The sequence below is a fragment of the Alexandromys fortis genome, unplaced genomic scaffold (assembly GCF_014885135.2).
Source record: "Alexandromys fortis isolate MF-2015 unplaced genomic scaffold, M_Fortis_MF-2015_v1.1 scaffold_0, whole genome shotgun sequence".
Classification (NCBI taxonomy): domain Eukaryota; kingdom Metazoa; phylum Chordata; class Mammalia; order Rodentia; family Cricetidae; genus Alexandromys; species Alexandromys fortis.
Window position 1 is genome coordinate 35,769,920 of NW_026067949.1, and position 26,680 is coordinate 35,796,599.

Consider the following 26,680-nt stretch of genomic DNA (forward strand, 5'->3'; position numbering starts at 1 on the left):
ATTATATGTTCGATTAATAAGCTGCATGAAGAGGCTGGATTGGACATGATTTTGGTTACAAGCACCCATATCAGGAAACTCAGGACTACCTGTAACCCTGGTTCCAGGAACTCTGAAGCCCTCTGGATTCTGCAGGCATCAGCACAGACATGGCACACATAACACATGCAGGCACACACTCTTACATATAAAGACAAATATTAAACAAGTCTGTTTAACAAGGGGAGAAAGGAAATCAGAATCAGAAGGTATCAAATTGGCATTGTTAAGATCTCTTCTACGAGTTGCTTTTGATGGGTGCTACCCTTGTTATTTACAAGTTTATCTTAACAATGCCCTATGCTATACTTAGAGTAGAATATGAAGAAAAGAAAAGAAGTTCTAAGTATTCTCCAAATACAAAATACTCGTTGACTTTTGGTAGGTTTTAAATCTGGAATGAAGATCATTTTCAACAGGAATCAAGCATTTTAGTGAGAAAGTTAAGCTTCTTTCAGGGTTGTTTGAAAACATAAACTGAAGGAATATTACATATGCCAAATATGCCATTCTTAAATATTTTTGTTTGTGGAACTATTATTCTCACATCAAGTCTTTACTGAAGAAAAGCAAAGGAATATGACTTACACTGATGCTAAAACCTCTCAAAGCAAAAAGAATAAAATCAAGGACTCTTGGAACAAAAATATTCCATATTTCATTTTATTTAAATGGGAAATATGTGTGTGTGTGTATATCCTGGGGAAATAACAAATTGAAATTTTAAAATTTAAGTAAATATATTGGCATAAAATTTATCAAAAGACAATAAATTATGAAACTTGTCTTAAATACTGTGCAAAAAATTAAGAAAAAACTGAGTTGAGCAGTAGAGTAAATGGAGAAACCATTGGAGACTTTGTAATGGTAAAGAATGATTTTACTTCAAAAGGAACATTAAGTCCATTTCCCAAATTATTTCTTTCCATATTTTATGTTTGCTTTTTTTTTAAATCAGTGAGTCAATGGTGACAGTATTATTTTTATAGTGTACATTTTGAATTGGCACAGAAAAAAAAAATCTCATACCAACCTTTTTGCTAGCATAAATTTTCATCATTAAATGCAGAGTGAAGTGTGGTCTTACCGCTAAGTGATCGAATGCTTACCTGGTACGAAGGTTTGATTGTGACATGTTACCCAAAGCCTGCCTGCTTTAATCTCACTCAATAACCTGAGCGAATTCTGGGAGATGGTAGAACCATGAGACAGAAGGAAGTTAAGTGGCTGTGAGTTTTTCAGAGAAGGTGAGAACGCTGGCTCCTCAGCCCTTATCTTTCATTTCAAGGCAGTAAGGAGGTGGACACAGTCCACCATTCCCTGTCTACCATAATCTGATGCCCTGCAACAGGCTCAAAAGGAACCAAATGTTATGGGCTGATATTTCTGTGATTAAAATAAGCATTGATTCCTTATTAAAACAGTCACCTCAGTTATTTATTATAGCTAGAGAGATTAACACAGCATTCAAGGCTCCGGGTTTGATTTTCCAACATACAGGCTGATTAATTAAATGAAATAGAATTAAATGAAATTTGAATCTTTAATTTTCTTTTAATCTTTTTTAAAATCTATATTACAGTCTGTAGACATGTGGGGGTCAGAGGACAGCTCTTTGGAGTTCTCTTTCGACATTATCTGGGTTCCAGCATAGATGGTAGGTTTCCAGGCAGGGCGTTTTCCTGCTGAGACATCCTGCTCCCCCGCCTCTTTTTATCTTTTCTCATTTTTTCATCAAAGTCACTTCTCCAGTGCTTCAGATACTGTCAGGACAGCTAAATTAGGTCTTCTCTTAGCATGCTGTGAAAAGTTAAAGCATGTCTCTTCCCCACTTGAACTCCATGCGCCCTATTCTAAGTTTTTCTTGTTACCCTTAGCCTCTCGAACCCATAATACAGTTTATGTAATTATGTTTATTGCTTACATTTTTTCCATCTACTTAAGGATATGAATTAGCACTCACTTTATTGTGTGATAAATGCAAAACACTTTAAAATGTACCTGTGGCTGATGAATTATTAATGAAAGAATGAATCTGTAATTAAAATAGCTAAACATTGCTAAATACTTAACTTTGTACCAAACACTGTTCTAATTATTCCGTATTTACAGATTCATTTAATGTTCAGAATAACCTCCGAGGTCAGTGCCTTTACTAACTCATCATACAAATGAGGAGATTGGGGTCCTGGTGCCTTGTTTGTTGACTTATTTACCTAGAGCAGCAGACTCTGCATGCTAACATAGGAACCCTGTGACCAGAAGTATGATCTTATCCGTTATCTGCCTCTACATGAAGAAAACAAATACATATTTTCATAAAGAAATAGTTCCCTACCTCTGAGTGCCTCAACACTTCCGAAAAGGCATGCCCCACACACCTAGAAAACAATGTCTTCCTGGACCAGGCTTCCCAGGTATCAAAATTAGGATGCTGCAGGATCCTTTCTCACTGTCTCTAGCATCACCCCGATGACAACCACTCGGACTTGCCATATCAAAAACCCTTCAGCTTCTCCAGCTGTCAATCTCTTTATCCTAAAATGTGGGTTTCAGTTATAAGCTATTAAATGCCTTTCTGCCTTTCTCTCTCCAAATTCTACTGTTCTGTAAATGTCTTTCCTCGCTCAGGTGTGCAAGTGAGGTATTGGAAAGCAGAGAGAGAAAGAGAGAGAGAAAGAGAGAGAGAGAGAGAGAGAGAGAGAGAGAGAGAGAGCCTTTCCCTTACTGAAAGCTGGTCAATCCTTTCTATATTTGAACTCTAGTAGAAATTGCTTGGGGTTCTTCAATGAATAGAAATTAAATGAAACTTGAAAAGAGAAAAATAGTACTTTTTCAGCATTCACAATAGCCTGTGGGAAAGTTTCGCTACAGCTCTGAGCTCTGTGCACCAGACTGCAAGATTTTGCATTTTTGGCATACCAGGCACAGAATAGCTTGGATTTTTATTTCAAAACATCTTATTCTTCTTTCTTATTTTTTTAAGTTCCTGTTTACAAGAGTATCTTCTTGTACCCTCAGAGTGTGCATGGACTCCACAACTCCAGGTCCATATTTCCTACTTTATTTTTTTGACATCAACCTGAAGGGACTGCTTATTTTCTGGTTTCAGCCATTGTAAATGGAATTATTTCAAAATCTGGCCAACCCTGAATTTACTGTTCTGTCATCTTAAAAGGAAACAAAACAAAACAAAAGTCACCATAGTGCAACAAATGCTTCCTTTCTGTGGAAAGCAAAATGAGAGTATCTTTTGAAATCAGTCTAGCGGTTCCTCAGAAATATGTAGCTATGTCAGGAATTACTGTAAGATGCAGTAATGCACCTCCCAGGTAACTGTGTAAGAAGAGTGCATGCAAAAGGATCAACCTGCAAGGTCCTAACGGCAGTGTTCATGATAGTCACAATGGGAAAATAATCTAAAGTGCCCATCAAATGATGATTGCATAACACAAAATATGGGATGGATGTTAAATAAAAACTTATTTGATGAGAAAAAAGGAATAAAGTAATGGTTTATCCTACAACATAAATGAGTTTTGAATATGTGTGCTGAGTGACAAAAGCTGATAACAAGGGGAGACATGTAGTTTCATTATAACAAGAGTTCAAAATAAGCAGATCTATAGAGAAAGAAATTAGTTGAGTGATTGCTTAGAGTACAGATAAATCGAGTAGAAATCAGGAGGGTGGGCCAATGAAACTAGAGTTTCTATTTTTGTGGTATGGAAATTGGTCTATAATTAATTACAGGGGTGAGTTATGCAATTCTGTTAATACATTCTACTAAAATATTGAATTATGGATCTTGAGTAAACTTTATAGAACATGAATTAAATCTCAACATTTCATATTTATATAGACATGAAACACACACACATATCCATTTTAATTTATCATTTGACCTCAAGTATATTTGAATGAAAATGAATTTAGAAACTGATCTCTAATTTTGCGCCTGTCAATCATCCTTGCCAGAAGGAAAACTTTCCTCTATTTTATTTTTTACTTAGGTTTTTTAGTTTGGGAAGTAACCTAACAAAAGACAGATTAAAGGCAGGTAACACAGATCTTTATTATTATTTAAATATATTTAAGACTTCTGTGTCCTTTTAACAAAGGCAGAGACTTTGACCTTCAAGACATGATTTGCTTTGGGCAACAGACTATGAAATGTGTGGGAAAATTAACTGAACATTTGACTTAGTGAAAGCTGATGTACAATCTCATTTTGATATAGATACTTCCACATTCCATGAAAATGGTCTGTCTTCTCCACTGGTACTTTAAATGGAAATGCATATTTTGCTTTAGCTAGATAGGGAGATGGACAGAGTAGTATTCCACATGTATTGATTCTCAGGTATCTTTGGCTTAAAATAATCATTCTCTTGGAAACACTGGCATGTTATGCAGCCTCCTCCTTATTTTTCTCAATGTGTCATTTCTTCAGTAATATGCTGAAATTTGTATTGCGGAACTCATGGATTAACAAGATGCTGAATCTTAGGTGTTTTGGTCCTAGACTTTTTACCTTCTCTTATTTTAGGGCTTTCTGACCATATACTGGCAGACATTATCTTCTTTAGAGGGACTGAATGCTTTCAGATTCTTTGGGTTTCCTACTGCTCAGGTACCACAGTATCTATCAATGCAAAAATCTCTCTCTCTCTCTCTCTCTCTCTCTCTCTCTCTCTCTCTCTCTCCCTCTTTCCTCTCCTTAATAAGCAGTTGAGAACATCAGATTGGTATCCACAAAAAACAAACAAACAAACCAACCCCCAAAACAGACTAGCACTTTTCTCCCTGGTCTATAAGAGATAGCTCAGAGGGAATAATTATTAAATTGTCCTTTTTTGAGATAGAGATTTTAACACAATTTATGCACATGGATACTTTGACTTTAGGTGTGTCTGTGTGTTTCCATATGTGAAACGGCCAAGGCCGTAAGAGGATCTGGGATCCCCTGGAACTGGAGTTACCAACCATTGTCAGCTGCTGTGGGTTGCTGCTGTGGGTTGCTGAGAATCAAACCCTGACACTCTGGAAAAGCATTCAGTCCTTTTAAACACTGAGCCATCTCTCCGGACCTCTTGAAATAATTCTTAACAGAAAGGAGAGAGTGTTGTGGAAGCAGCTGTGACATTTCAAACTGCAAGTTGTGCTTTCTATGCTCTGGTGAATCTTAGCCACACACAAGTGAAGAGACACTGTATTTCTGTGTATCTTTGTGGAGATAAATATATCACTGCCGCTGATCCAAAGTGCAATAAAAATCATTTCAGATTACATGATTAATGCTAACAAATCGGCCAGCCTCCCTCATCTTAATTTCTAGTATCCGTTCTCCAAGTCCAAACTCTCAGTTAGCTGATCAGTACTTCTTTGTCATTTCCACCTTCTTGTGACTGTCGTTCCCAGCCAGTATGGCTTTTCCTGACACATTCCATCTTGCAGTTTACTAGATTTCTCCCAGGAGAGGGAAAGAATATGATGGCAAACCTGCCTGCGATAGTCCTTGTCTTGGGGTCCATAGGTGTTCCGTGTACTCTTCTGGTCTAATAGGCCCAGAAGAGAATCAAATTATGAGCTACCTATTTTCGTCATGCTAAATATAAGAATGACAGTTACAAAGATTCAGTCTTTCTAAAATCAGTTCATGGTTTCCAAGGTTTTAGTGAACTGAGACTTTCTTTGAGGAAAGATTGAATTAAAACATTACATTTTGATCCAAACGCTTCTAGCCTTGCAGGTTCGTCACAAAGTTGCCTAATTCTTTATGGTTTTTTGTTTTGTTTTGTTTTAAAATATGTACACATGCATGTTGCATATAGTCTACATAGTGATGGCTGTTTACATGTGGCTGCCTGTTAGCTATTATCCAATATGGTAATCAAGTATGGTCCAATAACAGACGTGAAATCAATATTACTTCATACAGTGAGATTATTGGGGGTAAATACCAAGTAAATGATATATTACTGTTATTTGCAAGAATTAGACTTTGAAACAGACTCATCCTTTAATGATACAGGGTTTTAAGAAACAAAAATGTTGCTAGAGTCAACTGAGCAGTGTATCTGAATAGGTAGTTTTCTAAGGTTAGCTAGTCTGAACTTTTTAATAAACCATATTAAGCCCAGACTGGTAACTGCACAACTGGTAATATATTCCCTTTATAATGGTGCTTTAAGTATTCCACTGGAACAGGGCCAGTGGATTTGCAATATTCTTAGTTACCATTCTGAGGAACAGTGGACCTTACATCAGCTCCACCATCGCTACTGTTAGTGGCAAAAATACTGTGAGCAACAGCAGCTCGTATCAACAGGGAGCCATATTAATTATTTGAAATGTGCCTCGTAAGAGGAATCAGTGGCGTTTATTACAAGCCGAATATTACTTGAAACGGTAAGGTTACTCTAACTGTTATCATAATCTATGTATCATTAACTTTCCTTGTTTAGGAAAAGAGATTAACAACCCTGTAAATTGCTATAGTAAACGCGTAAAGTATAACTACGTATTCCCATATACAAAGAGAGTGGTGGCTTCTCCACCTCTGCCCAAATCTTCTTTGTATGAAGTAGCTTCAGAAAACGAAATGACTTGGTAATTACTCATTCTTGCTTCAGAATCCTAATGGCTTCTTGGATCATCAGTAAAAATGATAGCTACTTTGAGCATTGTAATTTTTCTTTAATTTACGTCAGTCTTTCTTCTTTTTTGTGTTTCTTGATGGGTTGATGGGGCACATGATTGCGCTATGTTGCCAAGACTAGGCAACTCAACTTTTTTAAAAGAATGATCATTTTAGTTTTTAAATCAACATTTGTATTTTTTATTTATAAGAAAAAGTATGTTAAAAGGAAATATGTGAGGGTGTAGAATGCTTTCCAAGAACAGAAAAAGAACCTACCTTCTTGCTGTTCGAATTCTGGCTAGTTCTTCCTTTTCTATCAAGTTACAACCAGCGGATTAAAATAGATTTCCCTTCCAACTATGGAAGAAATGCCTTAAGGAAAACCATGTTTGTCAGGGTTCCAACACCCTAAGTGCCATCCAGATATTTCTTGTACATGGAGTATTAGCTTGAAAATTGTTTAACACTGATGGACAGTGAAATTAGTGCAGCTGATAGTGCCAACAATACTGGAGCCAGAAGACAGAGCCCTGAAAGTCTCTTTATTCTTAATAACTTTAAAGTATTCAGATAGACATATTTATGTTTCTGAGGTTTTCATTTTTTTTCTTAACACCCAGTTTACAAATCACAATCATCTACAATTTCAATAAAAAGCAAACTAAATATTAAACACATGCATACCACAAACACACACACACATACACACACACACACACATAGTCCCCAGCACTTGGTAAATATATGTAAGTCATTCCTGACTACATTGCAGTTTTAAAAGTCAGCATGGGTCTCACAAGAGTTTGTCTGGGATAAAGAGACAGAGAGAGAGAGAGAGAGAGAGAGAGAGAGAGAGAGAGAGAGAGAGAGAGAGAGAGAGAAAAGGAAGAGGGAGGGCAACCTGTAAAGAAGAATATAAATCATTTTAAAAGATCTATAGATCTATCTTGGTTAGAAAGAAGAATCAATTTAATTGGGTGAGGTTTGGTTTATGTTTAAGAAAATTGTTTTATAATCTACAGTGGGTATTTCTTTTCTGTGTGGAATAAAAAATGATAGAAAATCCTAAAATTTTTAAAATAAAAGACAGCTATAATGTGTATTTTTGTATTATTTATTTGTGTTTCTGCATGCACGTGTGCGTGAACATTCAGGCCATTAGTCTTAAGGCTAGAAATTGAGGACAGCTTGTAGGGGTCATTTCTCTCCTTCCATAATATTGGCCTAGGGATCCATAACATTTTCCTTTCTCCACCGAGCCATATCATGGTTCCTATGATGTCTTAATATTTCCTTTTGTGTTCACAGGGCCAGTGCATCATGGACAAGTTTCCTATATCTCTCCACCTATTCACCTTGACTCTGACCTAGAACGACCCCCTGTTAGAGGTAAGTTTTCTTGATTAAGGGAGAAGAACCAGTATTCAGTGTGGAGTATGGGTAATTAATGAAACTGGAGGTTGTTATAATATACATTTTTAGTACAATACCTGTTTAGAAATGAAGAAAACTAATGTGTGAATAACAACTCAGAAAATCTAACTTACTAAAAAGATATGATATATTGTTTAAAGAAAGAGATGAATCAATCGATTAAAAAACTAGGTACCTGGAGGCATTTAAATAGAGGGCTGTTTGAATCCCTGTTGTATCTGGAGACTTTTCTCTGTCCCGCCAGTCCTGCTGGATTTGTTTCTCTCCAGCCCACTGGTCCCTACAGTAAATTATAAAATAATCATTTGAAGGCTTAATATTAATTACAAACTATTTGGCCTATTAGCTCAGGTTTCTTAGTGGCTAGCTCTACATATTAATCAACCCATTTCTAATAATCGTGTATCGCCATGTACCCCGTGCCTTACTTGTAGTACTCTGACAACTTATTTCTCCGATGGTTGCTGGCTTCTCCCTGACTCTGCTTTCTTTCTCTCTGTTTCTCTACTTGGATTTCTCACCTGGCTATCTTCTGCCCTGCATTAGGCCAAAGCAGCTTCTTTACTAACCAATGGTAATAAAACATATTCACAGCATACAGAAGGGAATCCCACATCACCTATTTAGAATGACAGGTCACCAGATTATTGCTCGGATTTATCTTTCTATCATCAAATGTTTTTATTAGTGAATTCTTGTTTGCAATGTCATAATCAAAGTCACAGTGAAAGAAAATTTCCTTGGAAATTCATATTTTTTATGAATAATTTTCAAAGTCTTTGAAATTTCTGTATTATTATTGATTTATAAAATCATGCAGATTAAAACTGTTTTCCTTGGATGCCAAGAAAACTCATTTGAAAATATTTTTATTGCTCATACACAATAAAAAGTGAAAGATAACGTGAGTTAGCTTAATATGTAAATATAGAATTCATTTTTCTGTTTTAAAAGAAATTCTAGTCCCTACTCTTCAAAATATTTCATTGTGTACAAACATAATGTTCCACAGTCATACCTTCCAGTTTTACAGCTAACAACTATGCCAAAGTTAGTGTTTTGTTTTTAAGTATATGGTGTTTTTTTTTTTTTGTATCAAAATCATCAAAGGCTTAACCAAAGCCAGTAGATATGAGTTTTTTGAGGTTGTCTTCTGTTTGAGCAGTTCCTTCTGGCAGTCCCTTATCTCCTGTGCATCATGTAGAATTCTGCTGGATAGGAGGGCTGCACTTTCCCACCTGTCTGGCAGTGTCCCTTGACCTACAAAGAGGCATTCCATGCACAATCACCCCATGATTCCCCAGGTTATTTCCCCTAAGACATTGTATTTGATTGGCCAGTGGGCATGCTTTCCTCCCCTATCTTTGTGCTCCTGGAGGACAGAGTGTTGTAATTATTGTTTCCCAGCCGCTGGGCTGAGCTTAGTACGCATTGAAAGCACTCCAGTGATTTCTGTTGAAATGACCAACAGTGAAAAGCAATAGAGTAAACACTTCTGAAAATACTTTTCTGTTTTACAAGAGACCTAGTTCCAGGGTACATAAGGGACTCCCGTGGAGAAAAAGCACAATGAACCAACACAGAAACTATGAGGCTTTTGTCGTTTTTAAGAGAACGTGCTGGAAGGGAAGATTAGAATGATGAAATATGACAGCTTTTAAAGAATTCCATATTCTGTACCATAAGGTTTGTACTTTGTCTTGGGGAAAGCTTCTTTTGGGGTGTTTCCTCCCAAATGAAGGTTGTACCATATTATCAGTTCTGGCTGGAGACAAAGACGCCCTCTCTGGCATCAGGGTGGAAGATAAGGTGATTGGGGAAGAGGTTGGCAAAGGAAGGCAACTCCCCTAGTTAAGATGAAAGATGATGGTGCGCCTCACTGGCATTGTGCCAGCAGTGATGAGAGGACCTGAAACACACCGGAGGTGTGGTATCTGGATGACTGGCACACGGATGGAGCTAAAGCACCTCTGAGATTGCTGTGTTGACTGACGGCTCATGTAGCTTGAGTGTTTGTACCCTTTCCAGATTTTATGTTGAAATTTAACCCTCAGTGCAGCAGTTCTAAGGGAGGGCCTCTGCGCTCAAAGGTGTGGATGTCAGCATCAAAAGGGAAGAGACTGTTCAGGTGCCCAGTTGCTTTGCCGTGCTCCTACTGTGAGGTGTGAGAGTGGTCATCTTAGAGAGGGAGAACAAACTTCTCCTGAGTCGGACAGCCTCTTGGATTCCCGAGCTTCTGAAACTGGAGAAAAATGTTTATATCTTCTTTTTAAATTACCCAGTTTGTCAGAGTCCAGGCTCAATGGGTTCATACGTTCCAGAATAGGGGTGTGTGGATTAGAAATATTAGGCAGAAAAAAACAGGGATACAAAAGAAAAAGACAGAGACACAGGGCAGAGTCGGGAGAACAACCCAGTGAATACTGAATTTGTCCATGTTTATTTCCCATATGCTTTATATACCCCAATCCAAAAGGGGCCGGGGGTGGGGGAAGCCAAAAACTGCATTACACTGATGACAAAGAACAAACAGAGCAATTACCTCTTCAGTATCTGAAGCATCAAGTAACTATATCCTGCATTAAGTATTCTGTTGTTTATGCAGAACATGCATTGACCACACCTTAGGAAAAGCATCCTATAGGCAACCACACCCTGGATCAAGCCTCCTGTCATATTTTATTTATTTATTTATTTAGGATTTCTGTCTCTTCCCCACCACCGCCTCCCATTTCCCTCCCCCTCCCCCAATCAAGTCCCCCTCCCTCATCAGCCCAAAGAGCAATCAGAGTTCCCTGCCCTGTGGGAAGTCCAAGGACCACCCACCTCCATACAGGTCTAGTAAGGTGAGCATCCAAACTGCCTAGGCTCCCACAAAGCCAGTACGTGCTGTAGGATCAAAAACCCATTGCCATTGTTCTTGAGTTCTCAGTAGTCCTCATTGTCTGCTATGTTCAGTGAGTCTGGTTTTATCCCAGGCTTTTTCAGACCCATTGAGCCTATAATTAGTGATCCTAGAGAAGCTAAATAAGAAGGAGACCCCAAAGAAAAACATATAGGTATCCTCCTGAATATTATCCTTCATCAGGCTATGAAAGGAGACAGAGACAGAGACAGAGACCCACATTGGAGCACCGGGCAGAAATCTCAAGGTCCAAATCAGGAGCAGAAGGAGAAAGAGCACGAGCAAGGACCTTTGGACCGCAAGGGGTGCACCCACACGCTGAGACAAAGGGGATGTTCTATTGGGAACTCCTGTCATATAATTGAAGCAGCAGGAACAGGCTTGTACTCTCTGACCTTTGATCAAGGTGAATCGGATCTACACCCATGGGCTCCAACACCAGTCTCAAATATTTTGATACAGTAACGCAAAGTGTTTGAGATGCCTACTGATAATGACAGAATATCTCATGAAGAATACGCACGAATGTGAATTGATACATTGTTTTATACATGCTAATTATTCGAATACTGTTCTTTCCAAGACTGAAGAGCAGTTTACACAAGCTGAGTACTTTATCAGAATCCCATTATTTAGATATTATTCCAGTATAATTTGAGAAAGAACATTTGCAAGTCATGGCTGGGCTGGATGGTGGTGGTGAACGCCTTTAATCTCAGCACTTCTGAGTCAGAAACTGGCGAATCTCTGTGAGTACAAGACCAACCTGGTCTGCACAGGTAGTTCCAAGGTGACAAAGGCTACAGAGAGAAACCCTGTTAAAAAAAAAAAAAAAATCATGGCTGGCTGGGCAGTGGTGGCACATGCCTTTGATCCCAGCAGAGGCAAGTGCATCTCTGTGAGTTTGAGGCCAGCCTAGTCTTGGAAGTGAGTTCTGGAACAGTCAGGGCTACACAGGAAAACCTTGTGTTGAAAAATCAAAAAGCATGACTGGAATGAATAAAGAATATACTCCAGAACATTAAATCTAGACAGCAGATATACTATCGCTCCGAGAGTTGGTTGAGTAGACTTTGTGCTGATGTGGCTAAATGCTCAGTTGTCAGCAGTCCAGCTGGTTTTGTCAAGGCATGGGTCAAACATGTTTTAACAAATGCCTTGCTGTCATCTAGGAAGTGACCTAACGCCTCTCCTGTTGCTCTTCAATCTGGTCCAGCACTTTTGCTGTCGTGGCAGAATGGGGCCCCAGTAATAGGAAGCCTAGCTTGAGGTTGAGCCGCTACCTAAGTCAGGTTTGCCTAATGTCTCATTTGTCATAGAAGTCACATAGCCCACCTCAGACTTCAGAGAGCAGAAGTCAATTACCTCTTATCATGGAGGAGCCAGAGTTCAAAGAAACCTGGATACATGAAGAAAAGAGGTGTGAGAAATTTGAAAAAGAAAACATATGAAAATAAAATGAATTCAGAAAGGCTCTGAAAATGTTTGATTTGGAGGTTTTGGGCCCTTTTGATTTGAGTGTCCTCAACCACCTCACAAACCTGAAGGTGGAATTTAAAGTGGCTGTGAATACTGAGGACATGGAGCAGTGTCCGGCGTTTGGTGAACCCTGCATAATAGATAGCTGTTACTGCTGTTTGAGTTCATTGCGATGGTGTATAATACTAGGCTATTCTGGCAGGGTTATTAGAAGGAAACAATACATGTTAAGCACCTGCCTCATACCGGAGCTTAAGAAATTCTCAGGAAGGTAGGTAGCCATTGTTAAGACCTGGATTTCAAATGGCATATCCTCCCTGTTGATGGGCGCTTTTGAGCTGGTAAAGACTGAATGATGGTCTTCCACAGTCACCAATCCTTAATACCTACCCCAGACAGTATAGAGATTTTATTTTTATATAACTTTTTAAAAGAACAACAGCTTTAGAGTCAAAGCATTCATACCCATGAATCCTCTTCATCACTGCTGCCTACACAGGACCCAAATAAAGATGACATCAGTAGACATGCAACATGGAGGGGAACTGCCCTCAGAGAATGACTGTCTTCATGGCTCCTCATGCTTCAACATGAATTGACCCACACACACCTTATTTGCGTTTATGGTCGCTACTTCCTGTGAAACAACTGTTGTTTGTTTGACTAAGAAGGAACAGTTAGGGGCTGCAGAGCTGATTCTGGGCTAAAGCCCTGGCCTCACAGCTGTAAAGATCCCCAGAACCCACTCAAAGGCCTGGTAGGTAGGGTGATGTGCATGTAATTCCATTGCTAGAAGGCAGTGATGGGGGATCTGTAGAATGACCTGGTTAGCTCAGCTAGTCAGATCAGGAGCTTGGTTTCAATTCAGAGGAGACTCTGCTTCAAGAAATAAGAGAGACTGGGATTGGGAACGATGTCCAATGTCAATCTCCGGTCTCAGCACAGATGCACAAAACACATACCGGCATACACATATACCACACAAAGAATTTAAGAGACAGTATCGTTAGATAGGATTTTGAGATATTATCAAAATCCCATTACCCAAAAAGCTTGCACATTTTCAAAGATTATCTAACATTTAATTCAAAGGCAGATATTAAAAATGACACTGAGAAGGCATAAAAGTATCCATTACTTTCCAGAGTAAAAATGTTTTCACTCAGCTATCAGATGTTATATTCACTGACCATTTTTTAAATACATGTTGTATTTATATTGATTTTATGCACATTCAAATTACACACACGTGTTTCTTCCTATATTCATATCCATATATTTGTTGAAAAAGGCAACAGAAGAGGAAAGGAGAAAATTTCTATTGCATGTTATAGATGTTTTTTTGACTATAGATGGCAAGTTAGACTTTTGAATATGTAGAATTCTATTTACCACATTTTAATGAGATTATGCGACAATTTATTTTGAACTATAGATAAACTAAGACTGGCTAGTCAGTTAGAAACTATCTTTTGTTTTTTTTTTCTTTTTGAGTTTTCAAGACTGGATTTCTCTCTATACCAGCCCTAGCTGTCCTGAAATTTGCTTTGTAGACCACACTGGCCTGAAATGAGCAGAGATCTGCCTGCCTCTGCCTGGAGTGCTGGGCTGAAAGGTGTGCGCCACCACACCTGGCATGAAAAACTATCTCTTGATGTTCCCTTTACTATTCTCTTTCTTTTCCTTGCAGGATCTGTCTCCCTATTTAATATACATAAGAATAAATTAGGGACTGCTTATTGTTTTAGATATTAATTTTTTGTATTTTATTCAATTGACTAAATTCTTGTAACAAACCAAAATGAATTTTCTGATGTTTACCAATATAATAATATAAATAAAAACATTTAAAATATTCTAGTGTAACTCACAATATTAACCGGGGAAGCTTTTTTCCCACCCAACACACAGTCACACAAACATACACATATTTATTCACACAAATAAAACAAAGTAGATCGCCCAGAAAGAAAACCCTATGTTTTAAACTTTTCCTTGTTTATGTGTCCATATTGTAAACATATATGTGCAACTACATCTGCTTTACATTGCCCTGCCTCTCTACGTTCTGGTTTACAGATGCCTAACTTTGGGCTTGGCCCATAGGTTCCAAACATCTATACGGGACACTATCATTTTTTTTTTTTTTTTTTGAGAATGTATTTCATGGTATTCCTCTGCTTGTTTTTCAGATGTTTCTTTTTGATTCTGTGCAGTTGAATTATGTCCATTATGCTCTCAGGAGCCAAAAGGAAAATAGTGTAACAATTTACAAAACACTCTCGAGTAAAATGTTGTACTCTCTGTGGCTGTAAAGCGGCCATTGAATATAAATTCAGTGACACTTACCCACTAATGAGTAAACTTGAGAGTTTCTGTTCTTGAAGTCTAATGTGACCATACATGGCATTTGGTCACATAATTTATGTCTGCAATGACTTTATGTGCATTCTTCAATTTACGGATTTTTATTACTGAATAGGGGTGTAAATTCCTGTAGTTTACTAGTGCATTAATGTCACAATACATTACAAGGTAATTAACCAGAGATGCCACTATAAATAGAAAAAATAGTCACAGCCTTCACTATAAACTACTTAATAAAAATAAGCTCCTGAATCAGCATTCACATTACAGTAATTTTTCTTGACATACGTCTCATTAATCAGGACTTGTAAAAAACATAGCTTTGTCTAGAAGCACTATTGTTTTTAATCCTTTCATTATTAAAACATTTGTTACAATTTGTAGTCAGTTCAGTGGAATGCATTATATATTTCTGCACAGAAAATAAGTGCATGCCTTTGAGACACATTCCCCAACTTTATACAATTAAAAAGAGAAAGAAATACTGTCATGGTCACATTGTGGCAGATTTGTAAATGTAGTTCCCAGAAGGATTCATTAAGACTTGCAGTTCTTTGACCGAAACAGTTCGACACGCTGGAGGACCCGGGTTCCATGGATTCCATCCCCTAGCTCACATGGCCGCTCAAAGCTCCAGTTCAAGGCCTAGGATGACCTCTTCTGGTCTCTACAATCCGTCTTCTACCTTTATTTTGCCTCCTAACTCCTCAGAATATGTCCTTGTGACAGGGAGCATTATCCAAGCAAGGAGATTGTGTGAGGATGAGCAGATGCCCGCCCGAGTCGGGATCCGGACGTCTATGTTATCAGAGATCCAAATATACTAGTCAGGATGCGTTCTTCAGTTGGTCCTTTGTTTTCAAGTTTAGTTGATCCTTCGTTGTTGTTCTATCCAGTTTGGTGACAACCTTAGTAGGGACTGCAAAAAGTAAAACAAAAAGTTAGCATGCCAAAAGCTCTTGGTCATACAAACCTTCCCGAGTCAGTTGTTCCGTATTTCCTGTCTTGAATTCAAAGAATAATTAAAAAACCATAGGCCAGTGAGTCATAGGAAGAAGTCTACTGCAGGTTTAACGGTGGAAGTTTAAGGGGGGAAAGGGGGAGCAGAGTTCGGTGGAACTCTCCCCCAAATGTGGGGTACTGTTCCCTGGGAGTCTGGGAGCTCTTATAGGATGTAGGACCGAAACTGGGGTGAGATGTAGAGGCATCTGAATGTTGCGCGGTTTCTACTTTCAGCTACCAAGCAGTGGGGTTCGCTGAGGTTATTACGTAAAAAACTAACTAGGATCAGAGCTGCAAGGAGCGCCCCCTCTCCCCACCGCCCCCTTTCTGGAATGTTTGGTATTTGACCAGGACAGAGCTAGAAACCTTACCAATCAGGCACAAATTGAGGTATCCATCCCTAAACTCGCCGACTGGTTTATATTTCCTGTCCTCACCAACATTAATAGTAACTGTGCTTAAATTAATTCACATCAAGTTTCAAGAAAGAAAAAAAAAAACATGGATTTCTAAGTCTTCTGGTTATAATAGTAGTAATAACGATATATTTTTATTTATAAGAACGTTAATAGCTACTTAGTTTACTCTGCCTTCCAAGATGATGAGTGACTGGTTGTATAACTGTGGGGAAAATGTGTCTTTTCCTTTAGGTAGGATCTCAATAGGAGGTCTAATATACACTAATTTTTGCATTTTAAAAATTAGAGTTATGGCTTGTATTCTGAGTAAAATCTAAAAAGGTTTACTTGCATTTGAAAAATGTTTATTTTTAAATTTTTCTTTGCTGTAATAAACTCAGGAATATAATCATGGTTCAATGGGCGCATAATCAATGAAGTAGAGTAATGCCAAGCATTAAGTTCCATGTGTGAATTGAATTACATTGAGCAAATCCACACACTGAAAATATTTTTTAAAGTTCAAAATAAGCAGATGGTGCTGCCTGGTGCATCTCCATTAAAAATAGACTTTCACCAGTGATTTAGCATCACAGATTAGAGTCGTTAACACACAGTATCACCCAGTGAAATGTAAAAACATTTTAGATTGATTAAAATAAAATTGGAAGGTGACATCTGTCATTCTTACTCAAGAGTTTCTAGGCCTGTTCTCTTACAGTCTATGATGATGCTCTCCTAGCTTTTCAGTGTGTACACAATATATATTGAGACGTAAATTTCTTACCTTTCCTCACTTTTTTTTCTCAAGAAAATAAAATGAAACTTGCCTTATGAGTTCCACGGTTGTGTCTGAGTGCTCTAGCCATGTTAACACTCTTTCACACACTTCTAAATCCCACGCAATATCTTTTTGGGGGACAGTGATATCATTTAAAGTAAGCTATGAGATAGCTCAGTGGTTAAGAGCACTTGTTCTTACAGAGGACCTAGGTTTGATTAGCAGCTGCCTCAGGGAGCTATCTCCAGCTTCAATTCCTGGGAATCTGACACCCTCTTCTCACCTCCCTGGGCACCAGGTGCACATATACTACATAAGCATATTCAAGAAAACCAATCATGCGTATAAAGTAAATAAATCTACAAACGCTGTTGAAAGTACACGATAAACATCTGTGAGTGTCAGGCCGATACTATAGCTTACCGCTAATGGTAAACTCAGCCTGTTTTATTAGTATAGACCTTCAACTAAGTATAGAAAATAATAGTGCACATTGCCTCATGTATTCTCAAATATATGCTAAGACACCAGGCAGTGGTGGCGCACGCCTTTAATCCCAGCACTCGAGAGGCAGAAGCAGGCAGATCTCTGAGTTTGAGGCCAGCCTGGTCTAGAGAGTGAGTTTCAGGACAGCCGGGACTGTTACGCAGATAAACCTATTGACTCAGAAATCCAATAAATAAATAAATAAATAATCCTTTGACTTCCTTAGATGTGACACCACCATGGTATTTATAGTCTTTAGTGCACTGCCATCATACTGCATATTTGTGATTAAGTTTGCTTTATGTTTGATATGAAATTCTAAACATAACGGTAAAACAGATTTTTATTCAGTATTGTCAGAATGAGAAGTTTGTAAGCTTATAACGTGCTTTCTAAACAAGTTATATGAAGCTTAATTTTTATCACTTGGGTAAAAAAAAACAAACAAATCTTAGTACTCTTGGGGCTTATAATTCATATATAGAGAAAATTCCCTAAAGAGAGAGAAGCAATCCGGTAGTTTTTCCAATGAAGGCTTTTAACTCCTTGTGTTGGACTCAGCATGAGCCCAGTGAGAAGGAAAGTGGAGTTAGGCCAAAAGCTCCATGGGTGTTGGCTTATGGAATGAGAGTTTTGGTACTCACTGGCCCTCCAGTGAAAGCAGGCACTGTGATGCTCTGGCTGTTCTCCTCCAGCTTCAGCAGTGATGATTCTGGCTTGGATCTGGTTGTCCCTCAGTGGATCTCCTGCTCATGCGCATGAGTCAGCAGGATAAAGCAATCCCTGTGCAGCCAATTGCCAGGTCATTTCCCGAAATTTGCCTCTCCCAGCATCCTGCCCCAAAGCTCTGTACCTAGTCTCTGAAGACTGTTCCCGGCCTAGCCCTCCAGGAATTGAGGCCGTCAGTGCTGAGCCTTTTAATTCTTTGTTTCATTTTGTTCTGTTTTCGAGGAAAACTAGTCTCCAAACACATGCAGGTCTATGCAATGAAGCACTGATGTTCAATAGAAATGGTAACAGCTAAAATTTGCTACATACATTGTGGGAAAGGTGTAAGGTGTGGAAGCAAGGATCACAGGAATGTTAGAAAACACATGGCAAACCTTAGGAATAGCTCCTAATCTATGTAAATCAAATTTAAATGTAATGTTCAAACTGAAACTGAGCCACATATTTATCTCGTACATAGTACCCAAGTGCAGTCATTCATGACATTATTTCTGGTTTTCTGGAAATACCAACTTCCTGAGTGGATTTGGTATGAATTCTCATCGTGTGCTCTAAGCTGATTATCGTTTCTTTTATTTTTTGTGAATCCAATGGAGCAAGTGTGTGCTTGTGTGTGTGTGTGTGTGTGTGAGAGAGAGAGAGAGAGAGAGAGAGAGAGAGAGAGAGAGAAGAGAAGAGAAGAGAAGAGAAGAGAAGAGAAGAGAAGAGAAGAGAAGAGAAGAGAAGAGAAGAGAAGAGAGATAGGAGAGAAGAAGGGAGAAAGAGAAAGAATACAGACATGGGGAGAATTTTTACCTTCATAAAGCTAGAGAAAGTGTTTTAACCCTGATTGCAACCTAACCATGTGCAAAATGTTCCAGGGCATATTGACACGGATACAAAATGAACTGTGGCTTTATTTCCCATAGTATACACTGTAACAAGTATTTCTTAATGAAACATTTTTCCAGGAATGGAGGAAAGAATCTGAACATTCCTGGCATCATTCTTATTTTATAACAAAATCTTTTACCATTTTTATTATTCTTATTATGAGCATGGTGGGGAACAAATATTTGAAAACAGATAGCACATTTTGTTGATGTATTACAGTCACGTATAAGTTAACATGCAGTTACCATTTGTTTGTGCTAGTGTATCTTATTTTCCATTTTACCATACTCTTTCTCCACAATCATTAATGTGACATAACCACCAGAAAATAAATTTATACTTGTATAGTGAAAACTGATTACGTCACTGCCTGGGTCGGACAGTTGGCTGCTGACCATTGGCAATACTTATCTGTTGTTGTGACAATGCACCATCACCAAGACAACTTATAAAAAAAAGGTTTAATTTAGGGCTGACAGTTTCAGAGAGTTAGAATCCATGACCGTCGTGGCAGGGAGCACGGCAGCAGGCAGGCAGTCCTGGCTCCGGAGAGGCACCAAGAACATCTTGATCTGTAAGTAGGAGTTGGGGCAGAGGGCAAGGAGTGCGTATGAGGAGTGGTGCGAGTCTTTTGGGACCACAAAGGTGACACATCTCCTCCAACAATGCCCCCTGATCTTCCAACAAAGAGTTCCACCAAACTGGGGCCGTGTGTTCGAACATATGACCCCATGGAAACCATTCTCATTCAAACCACCACTATGCTTGGCTCTTTATAGTCTGTATAATTCCATATGCAATGTTATTGTCCATGTTCCTGAATGTCTGATTCTCAGAATTTATTAATTCCTCACACAAGTGTTTTGTTGCATTGTTCAGAGTCACTTACAATCGTACGCTCTGTTGTTGGTTCTTTTGGTTGTAAGATGAATCTGTAGTTTTATAGATCACTTCTTTGGGCCGGAATGAAGTCTTTAACAGTGATGTGTGTGTCTGTGTGTGTGTGTCTGTCTGTCTGTCTGTCTGTGTGCATGTGTGTTTTCATTCTCAAATGCTTCCTCTATGGATTCAATTTGTCTATAATTTATGGAAAAGTTCTATGGCCTTAGAAGTTCTTATTAGTTTAGTTGGCTGTACTTAGGGTCTAGGGATTTTGGTTTGGTTTGGTTTTATTTCTGTTTTATAAGTTCACATTTAATCTTTCAGGAAAACAATTTAAATGCTGAATAAAAAAATAATGAAAGTTAGTGATGCTCATTATTTAATAAGGTTTGTAAAATGTGAAGTAAAAAAAATTCATATTCAGCATTAGGGAAATGAGGATGATTTTCTTCACAACTGTTGAAAGATGTTTCTGTAAAAGAAAAATTGGCTTTAGTTTCTATTTGTCCATTAATACCCAGGCAGCTTTCCTTCACCCTAAGAGGTACTTGGCTCTCTTAACAAGAAGTATTTTTCTCTGTTCTACCTCTGGGTTCAGTGAAAATTTACAGTTCTTAAAAGTCCATCGAAACAAACTTCCCTTTGCTGTAATTTTAAGTCCAGGATCTCTTGGACAATATTAAATAAAGTAATTAGGGTGAATACCCCATACATTCAATATTGATATCCTAATATGATGACCATGTGGCTGAAAGCCATACTAATTCAGATTTTCCAATAATCCCTTTTCTCAAGATTGTATTACTTTCTGCCTTTGGAAGTAAATTACTCTACGACTTGTTCAGTACTATCAAAATACTGCTTAATTGAGTTCAGTAATATTCCATTGCTATAGTCTGAAGCCTCTCTGTCAGGGATGATAAAGATTTGGCAGGAGCAGGGGAGTGAGAGTGGCTCCCACCGCCATGCCGCTGGCTGTCACACTTAGATGATAACTAAAAATATTGCTCTTGGAGTGAATAACTCTGCCATTGCAATTAACCAATCTATCTGAATTAAAGTCCAGGTTTTATTCTGAGTGAAACACTCCCAGGTGGTCCCAGCGAAGAGAAAGCACAAACTCCTGAGGAGGGGTTTTAAAATACCTTTTGGGGAAGGAGATGACCCTTGATGGGCTTCCTGAGGGGGTGGGGTCTGGAATGGGAGGAGCGGGAGCTAAGGTGAAGCTTCCACCTAGACATTCTTGTCTTCCTCCAACACTATAGACATAATTATACAATTTCTATTTTATGTAACAAGTGGGTATATTTCTTTCTGAATGACTACCCACTAAACCTCCGAACTATTTGTTAGTTTCTTAGTCTTATGGGAAACTACATACCAACTTGTCTCTTGCTTACCTGAAAAACTTAACTTCCATTTAATCTTCAGCCAGTATTTGTTTATACAGTTCTTTGGATTAATTCTTCTTATGAATGAGTTCAAGTTAAGTTGTTGAGTAAGCAACTCACCAAGTCACACAAAGAAAACATCAGAAAAGTCTTTTTCGTCATATAAACTGTGGTGCGTTCAGCAGTAACTTATTCACAAGTGTCAGAAAGTCTGAATAGAGAATGACCTCCAATCTTTCTTAGGTGTGGGGATGAGAGGATTGGGGGACAGGCATCTCAAGACAAATGTTCACTACCTCAGTCACTCTGTGCCATATGCCTCAAGACTCATCAGCAACTAGAATCTTCCTATAATATTTTGATATAGACAGTTTAATTCAGTCTAATTACTTTTTATAAGATGGCATTACAGCACGACGTGTGGTGTACCCTAGTATCAGACAACAAAGGAGTGAACAAGAGCAAATAGAATTCAGTCTCTTTGACTTGACCTTGTGTTAAGGAAAATGAATGATAGATGAATTATTGATTTAAATCCTTGAGTTTGTTATTAATTATTGTTATTGCTATGAAGAGATGCCTGGCAGATGGTCAAGAAATGCTATTCAGTTGAGGTGATGTGATACCTGAACTAGAACTAGAATAATAAAAAATCAGTTGGCCATAATCAAAGTTAAGGTTAATATATCAAAATTTCTTTGAAATGAGAAATCCATGGTTCATAAGGCAAAATCCTTACCAGGGCCTCCTGTATTTGGGCATGGAAAGACTTGGTCAGGATTTCACTGTCTTTGAGCAGATGGAAGAGAGAAAGAAAGTAGAGTATTATTTTTCTTTGAATAAAAGCCCGAATAAATGCATAAGATCATTTCTGGAACATAGAGGAGGGACCTAACCCATAAACTGACCATGCAGGGCCTTCTAGACCATGAAAGAGGAGTGGGTTTTTTTTTTTTTTTTTATTTTGAGAGCTGTGAGTCTCCCTGAAGGATTTTACACAGGGTACTACATAATCTGATTTCGATTTTTAAAAGATGGCTCTAGCTACAGGGTGGAAAACGGCCCGGAGGGAAGAAAATCCAATCAAACTGTTGCGGCCTTGCCTTAAAATCTCATTTCCAGACTCCCCTCTTTCCAGGGCAGTTCTCTGAAGAATCCCTTTCTTTTTTCTCTTCCATTTTCCACATTAGCTACTGGCCTCTAGTCTAGGTAATGTGGGACTTCTCTGATGCAGTTATGGCCGAAGGACTTGGAAGCAGACAAATTCGACCCTCAGAACCAAGTCTGGGCCCTTCTAGCAGTGCCTGAGGAAACACAGGATTGCATTCCCATAAGTGCCCCAAGGTTACATTTCTTGCAGAGAATCAGAACGTAAGTGCTTGCAGATAACCAGCAAAAATCCCACAATTGGCGAAGCCCCAGAGTCAGTTACTCTCGTTAGGCAAGAATAGTGAATCCTATTAGAGCAAAACAGGTTTTAGACACTTGGTTGGGAGATTTCAAGGATCTGATCTAGTGTTGGGTTATTCTCCCATTGACTCTAGTAGCTAGCAAAGCTTCATTGTGAAGAAATGATCTGCTGAACTGAAGAGAGGTCCACACAGGAATTGTAGCTGAGGCACTGGGTCATTGTGATCGATGCTAGTCATTCTAAATTTCCTGGGTACAAGGAGACAACTCCAAGAACTTTCTACACAGAAAACATGAATGATACTGTCTCTTCATAAAAAAAAAATATTTACCCTGGTGCTAAGGTAAGGGTGGATATATAGAGAGATTATTAATGGGTTGTTTCAGAAAAGGTTTTCAGGAGTGCAACCTGATCCTGATCCACAGTAGTGCTGAGTAAAGAAAGTGTGATAGATTCATAGACACTGTTGTTAAAGCATAATAGGAGTCAATGACTGTTTGGCTATACTGGCTATGTTGAGACAAATACAATTCCTTGATTTCTAATTTGCATCGTTCTGGGAGATGTTGATACTGATCTGGGAGACAAGGGCTGTGTATGGCAATGCTAATGACCGCCCGTTTCTAAGTCTGTGAAAGCATGCTCAACATGAAATATGACCGGAAAAGGATTTCTCTCAGGCTTCAGGAGATGTACAAAATAATTTCAAGAGTGTCTGGGACCTCTAGCCTTTTCTAAGTAATTGAATTGGCCCTTTGTTATCAGGTGGTTAGTTATCCCATGATGTAATTTATTTAGAAAAGTATGACTGCTCGATTTATGTGATACTGAGTCTGATAAAGATCTTTCCTGGAACAGAAAGGCTGCCTGCCAGGCTTTATTTAGCTTTTAATGAATGAATAAATGAAGCCAACGCTCCAAAGTGAACACCACCTCCCGTCACCAAATGGCCCGTGCACTTCCTGTGTTTCAGCATTTTGAACAATTGTCCTTCTTTATTTCAAATTGGTGCGTTCATTGGAGAGAACACCTCAGGTCACACTTGCTTGCTGCTAGATAAAGCTACTCTTAAAGACACAACACGGAACTTATGGCTGCCCTGCAAGCATTTAAAATCCCAGAAACCAGATGGAGCATGTCTTTGCCTTCTACTGCCGGTACCTTTTTTTAAAAAAATTAAAAAGAAGGAAAAGAAGAAAGGAAAAAGAAGTAAACACTCAAATGTGGCTTCTGTTGTATTCTGCAGTTATATAAAAATGTGCAGTGCGGTGATTATCGTGCAAAAAATGAGTCTCTAAAAGCAAACCCACAGATTTTAAATTTACCCCACCCCAGTAAAATCTGTAATAACATTTTTTTTATAAAATCTGTCATTAAAGTCTTTTCTGATGAGTGTAAGTGCATGCAAACTGCTGCTCTGAAGGGTTGCCTAATTGAGTACCTCATTTTGTACTTTATCGAAATGTGTACTTTGAAAACACTGGTGAAATTTGCCATTTCCCACCTGGCTTCACGGCAGCTGGAGCCTCGACTGTTTATGATGGCCTACGCTCCTGCAACCCTAATCTAAGGCAAATGGCGTATGAAATGCTCCTTTGCTGCCTCTTCCCCCATGAGCCTGTTTAAAGCAAAGGTAGAAGCAGACTCCATTTGAACTCAGCAATGTTCCTTTTTTTTTTCCTTTCTTTCTTCCCTTTCTGTCCCCTACTGCTCTCGAAACCATTGCCGTTGGTCCTGCTCTTAACTGAAGTATTTATAGGAAAAAGATTTGTTTTAAATGAGCAGATGGGCCAGTCCTAAGACAAGCTGCTCTATTAATAAACATGGGTGGTACTTTATCAGCAAAGGAGCCTATTTTGACATTTCTTAGGGATGATTTGTATAGCCTATCACCACCACACCTGGTGCAGGGACAATAAATGGGCACTTAATAGTCAAGCAGTGTGCAGACACCTTCCATTATAACTTCATTATGTCAGATCTAATCATCTATTACCGAATGTCAGACATTTAATTTATGATCAGTTGCCCTCTGGAATTAGTGGCCACGCAAGTGAAGAGTCCATTCAGATCCGTCTTACCATAAATTCCCTTCTTCCCTAAATAGTCACTTAAACACATAAAACTGAGTGGAGATGCTTTTAGAATTCTAGAATATGAAATGCTTTCTATGTGTGAAGTTTTGAAAAGAGAGTCACGTGCAGGTCACATTTATTAAAGAATTCCAGGTTCAGATATGCTAATCAGCACACATCTCTTTACAGTAATGCACATTATTCATTTGTTTACTAATCCACAAGTTTGATAATGGTTTAATAATAATGCTTTTGGGAAAAACAAGACAAAATTTCTCTTTAGCTATCTGCTATCTACCAGTGGACATACAGCTATTAACACTGCGCAGTGGAGATAAAAGTTAGATGCAGGGGTGGGGGGTTGCCTGGAGAGATGGCTCATCCCCAGTTCAGAGCAGAGGGCCTGGGTTCAGTTTCCTTACCTTCATGACAATTCACAGCCATCATCAGTTAACTCTAATTCCAGGAGGTTGGACTCCTTCTGGCTTCCCCGGGAACTAGGCATGCACATGGTGTGCCTACATACATGCAGGCAAAACATTCATACAATTAAAAAATAATTCTTTTCAAAAACCATACAAGTTTTGTATTATGTATTTCTTACCCAAGTTAAAAAGAAAGCCTGCCCAGCTGGGCAGTATAAAGCAGCATACAGCTAACTGTGGCAGCATCAGCAAGCCCTGTTTAAAAGAGAAGTGCTAAGAAAGGGTTGGGTTGGTGAAAGAGGAGCTGAGGGAAATAAAAAGAAGGTGACGAACTAGTACTTTGTGGGCTTAAGAACTAATGTTCCCTGCTGGCATCTGTAGAACCTTCTAGCCCTTTCCTTTACACGGAGGAAAATGCAGTCAGAAATGCATCACGTCTTTTTCAAGATCACTGCTAGAGAGATATTCAGCTCCTGTCAAGGCTTCCGATTGAAGTTGCTCTCTGTGGAGATCTTTTCAGGGATTTCTAAAGTGCTATCCAATGAGTACCCCAGCACTGGAGCAATGAAACCAAATCCTTGGGAAAAGAAATCTCAAAGGCTATTTAACCACAAATAAAACTATTGTCCAGCCCTATTATGGAGAAACCAAATGTTACAAAACAGGGCAATATTGACAAAGTGATAACAAAAATGGATGTTACTGCAATAGGTCCATGTGAGTTTGCAACCCTACGGTACAGTTGTCCTGTGTGTGGGAAAGGCTAGAGCTGCCAAAGAGGAGATTCTGTCTGTGTTACAAGATTTCTGACCTGGCTGTCCTCCATCTGGTAGAGCCGGCATTCTGCCACTCTCAATGGAGCAAGGTGGCAGAAGATCATTAACCTCTTTGCCAGGGCTTTTTGAGAAGAAAATGCATTTTTCAAAAGGACATCGTTCATATCATTTCTCCCCCCCGAGGAGAAATGAGGGAACAATGCTCAATGAGGGACAAAGAGGTTTAATTCTAATATGCTAGGAAATGGAAAGCTGGGAAACTGTGAAGGAATGCAATTATCAGTCTGTAATTAGCCATGGCTGCCCCCAAGCGCTTCTCTTGATTGATACCCCTGGTCACAGTCACACAGGAGTCTCCACAAGAACCCTTTCACTTACGGGGCTGAGGAGCACCCTAGAGACAGGGGCCTAGGGACAGGGGAAGATCTTCTCATAACCATCTTAATGGTAGTATTGCTAGGGTTTAACTGGTGAAAGCTTCACACTGAGACACTAGCTATTCAGGCTTCCCAAAAGAAATGACCCAGAGGACTCATTTCAAAGTTTTAAACTTCGGCAAGTAACCAGAAGATGGCAGAAGTCTC

At 38.8% G+C, this 26,680-nt stretch overlaps 1 protein-coding gene across 6 annotated transcripts in view; it reads left to right on the top strand.

Moving 5' to 3' along the window:
* Adgrl3 (adhesion G protein-coupled receptor L3) overlaps positions 1-26,680 on the top strand; it is a 734,036-nt gene that overhangs the window by 485,182 nt on the left and 222,174 nt on the right. For all 6 annotated transcript variants that reach the window (XM_050149593.1, XM_050149588.1, XM_050149591.1 and 3 more), the window contains one exon: positions 7,991-8,071. In XM_050149593.1, the coding sequence (XP_050005550.1) occupies positions 7,991-8,071 (81 nt within the window). The remainder of the gene's footprint in view (positions 1-7,990; positions 8,072-26,680) is intronic.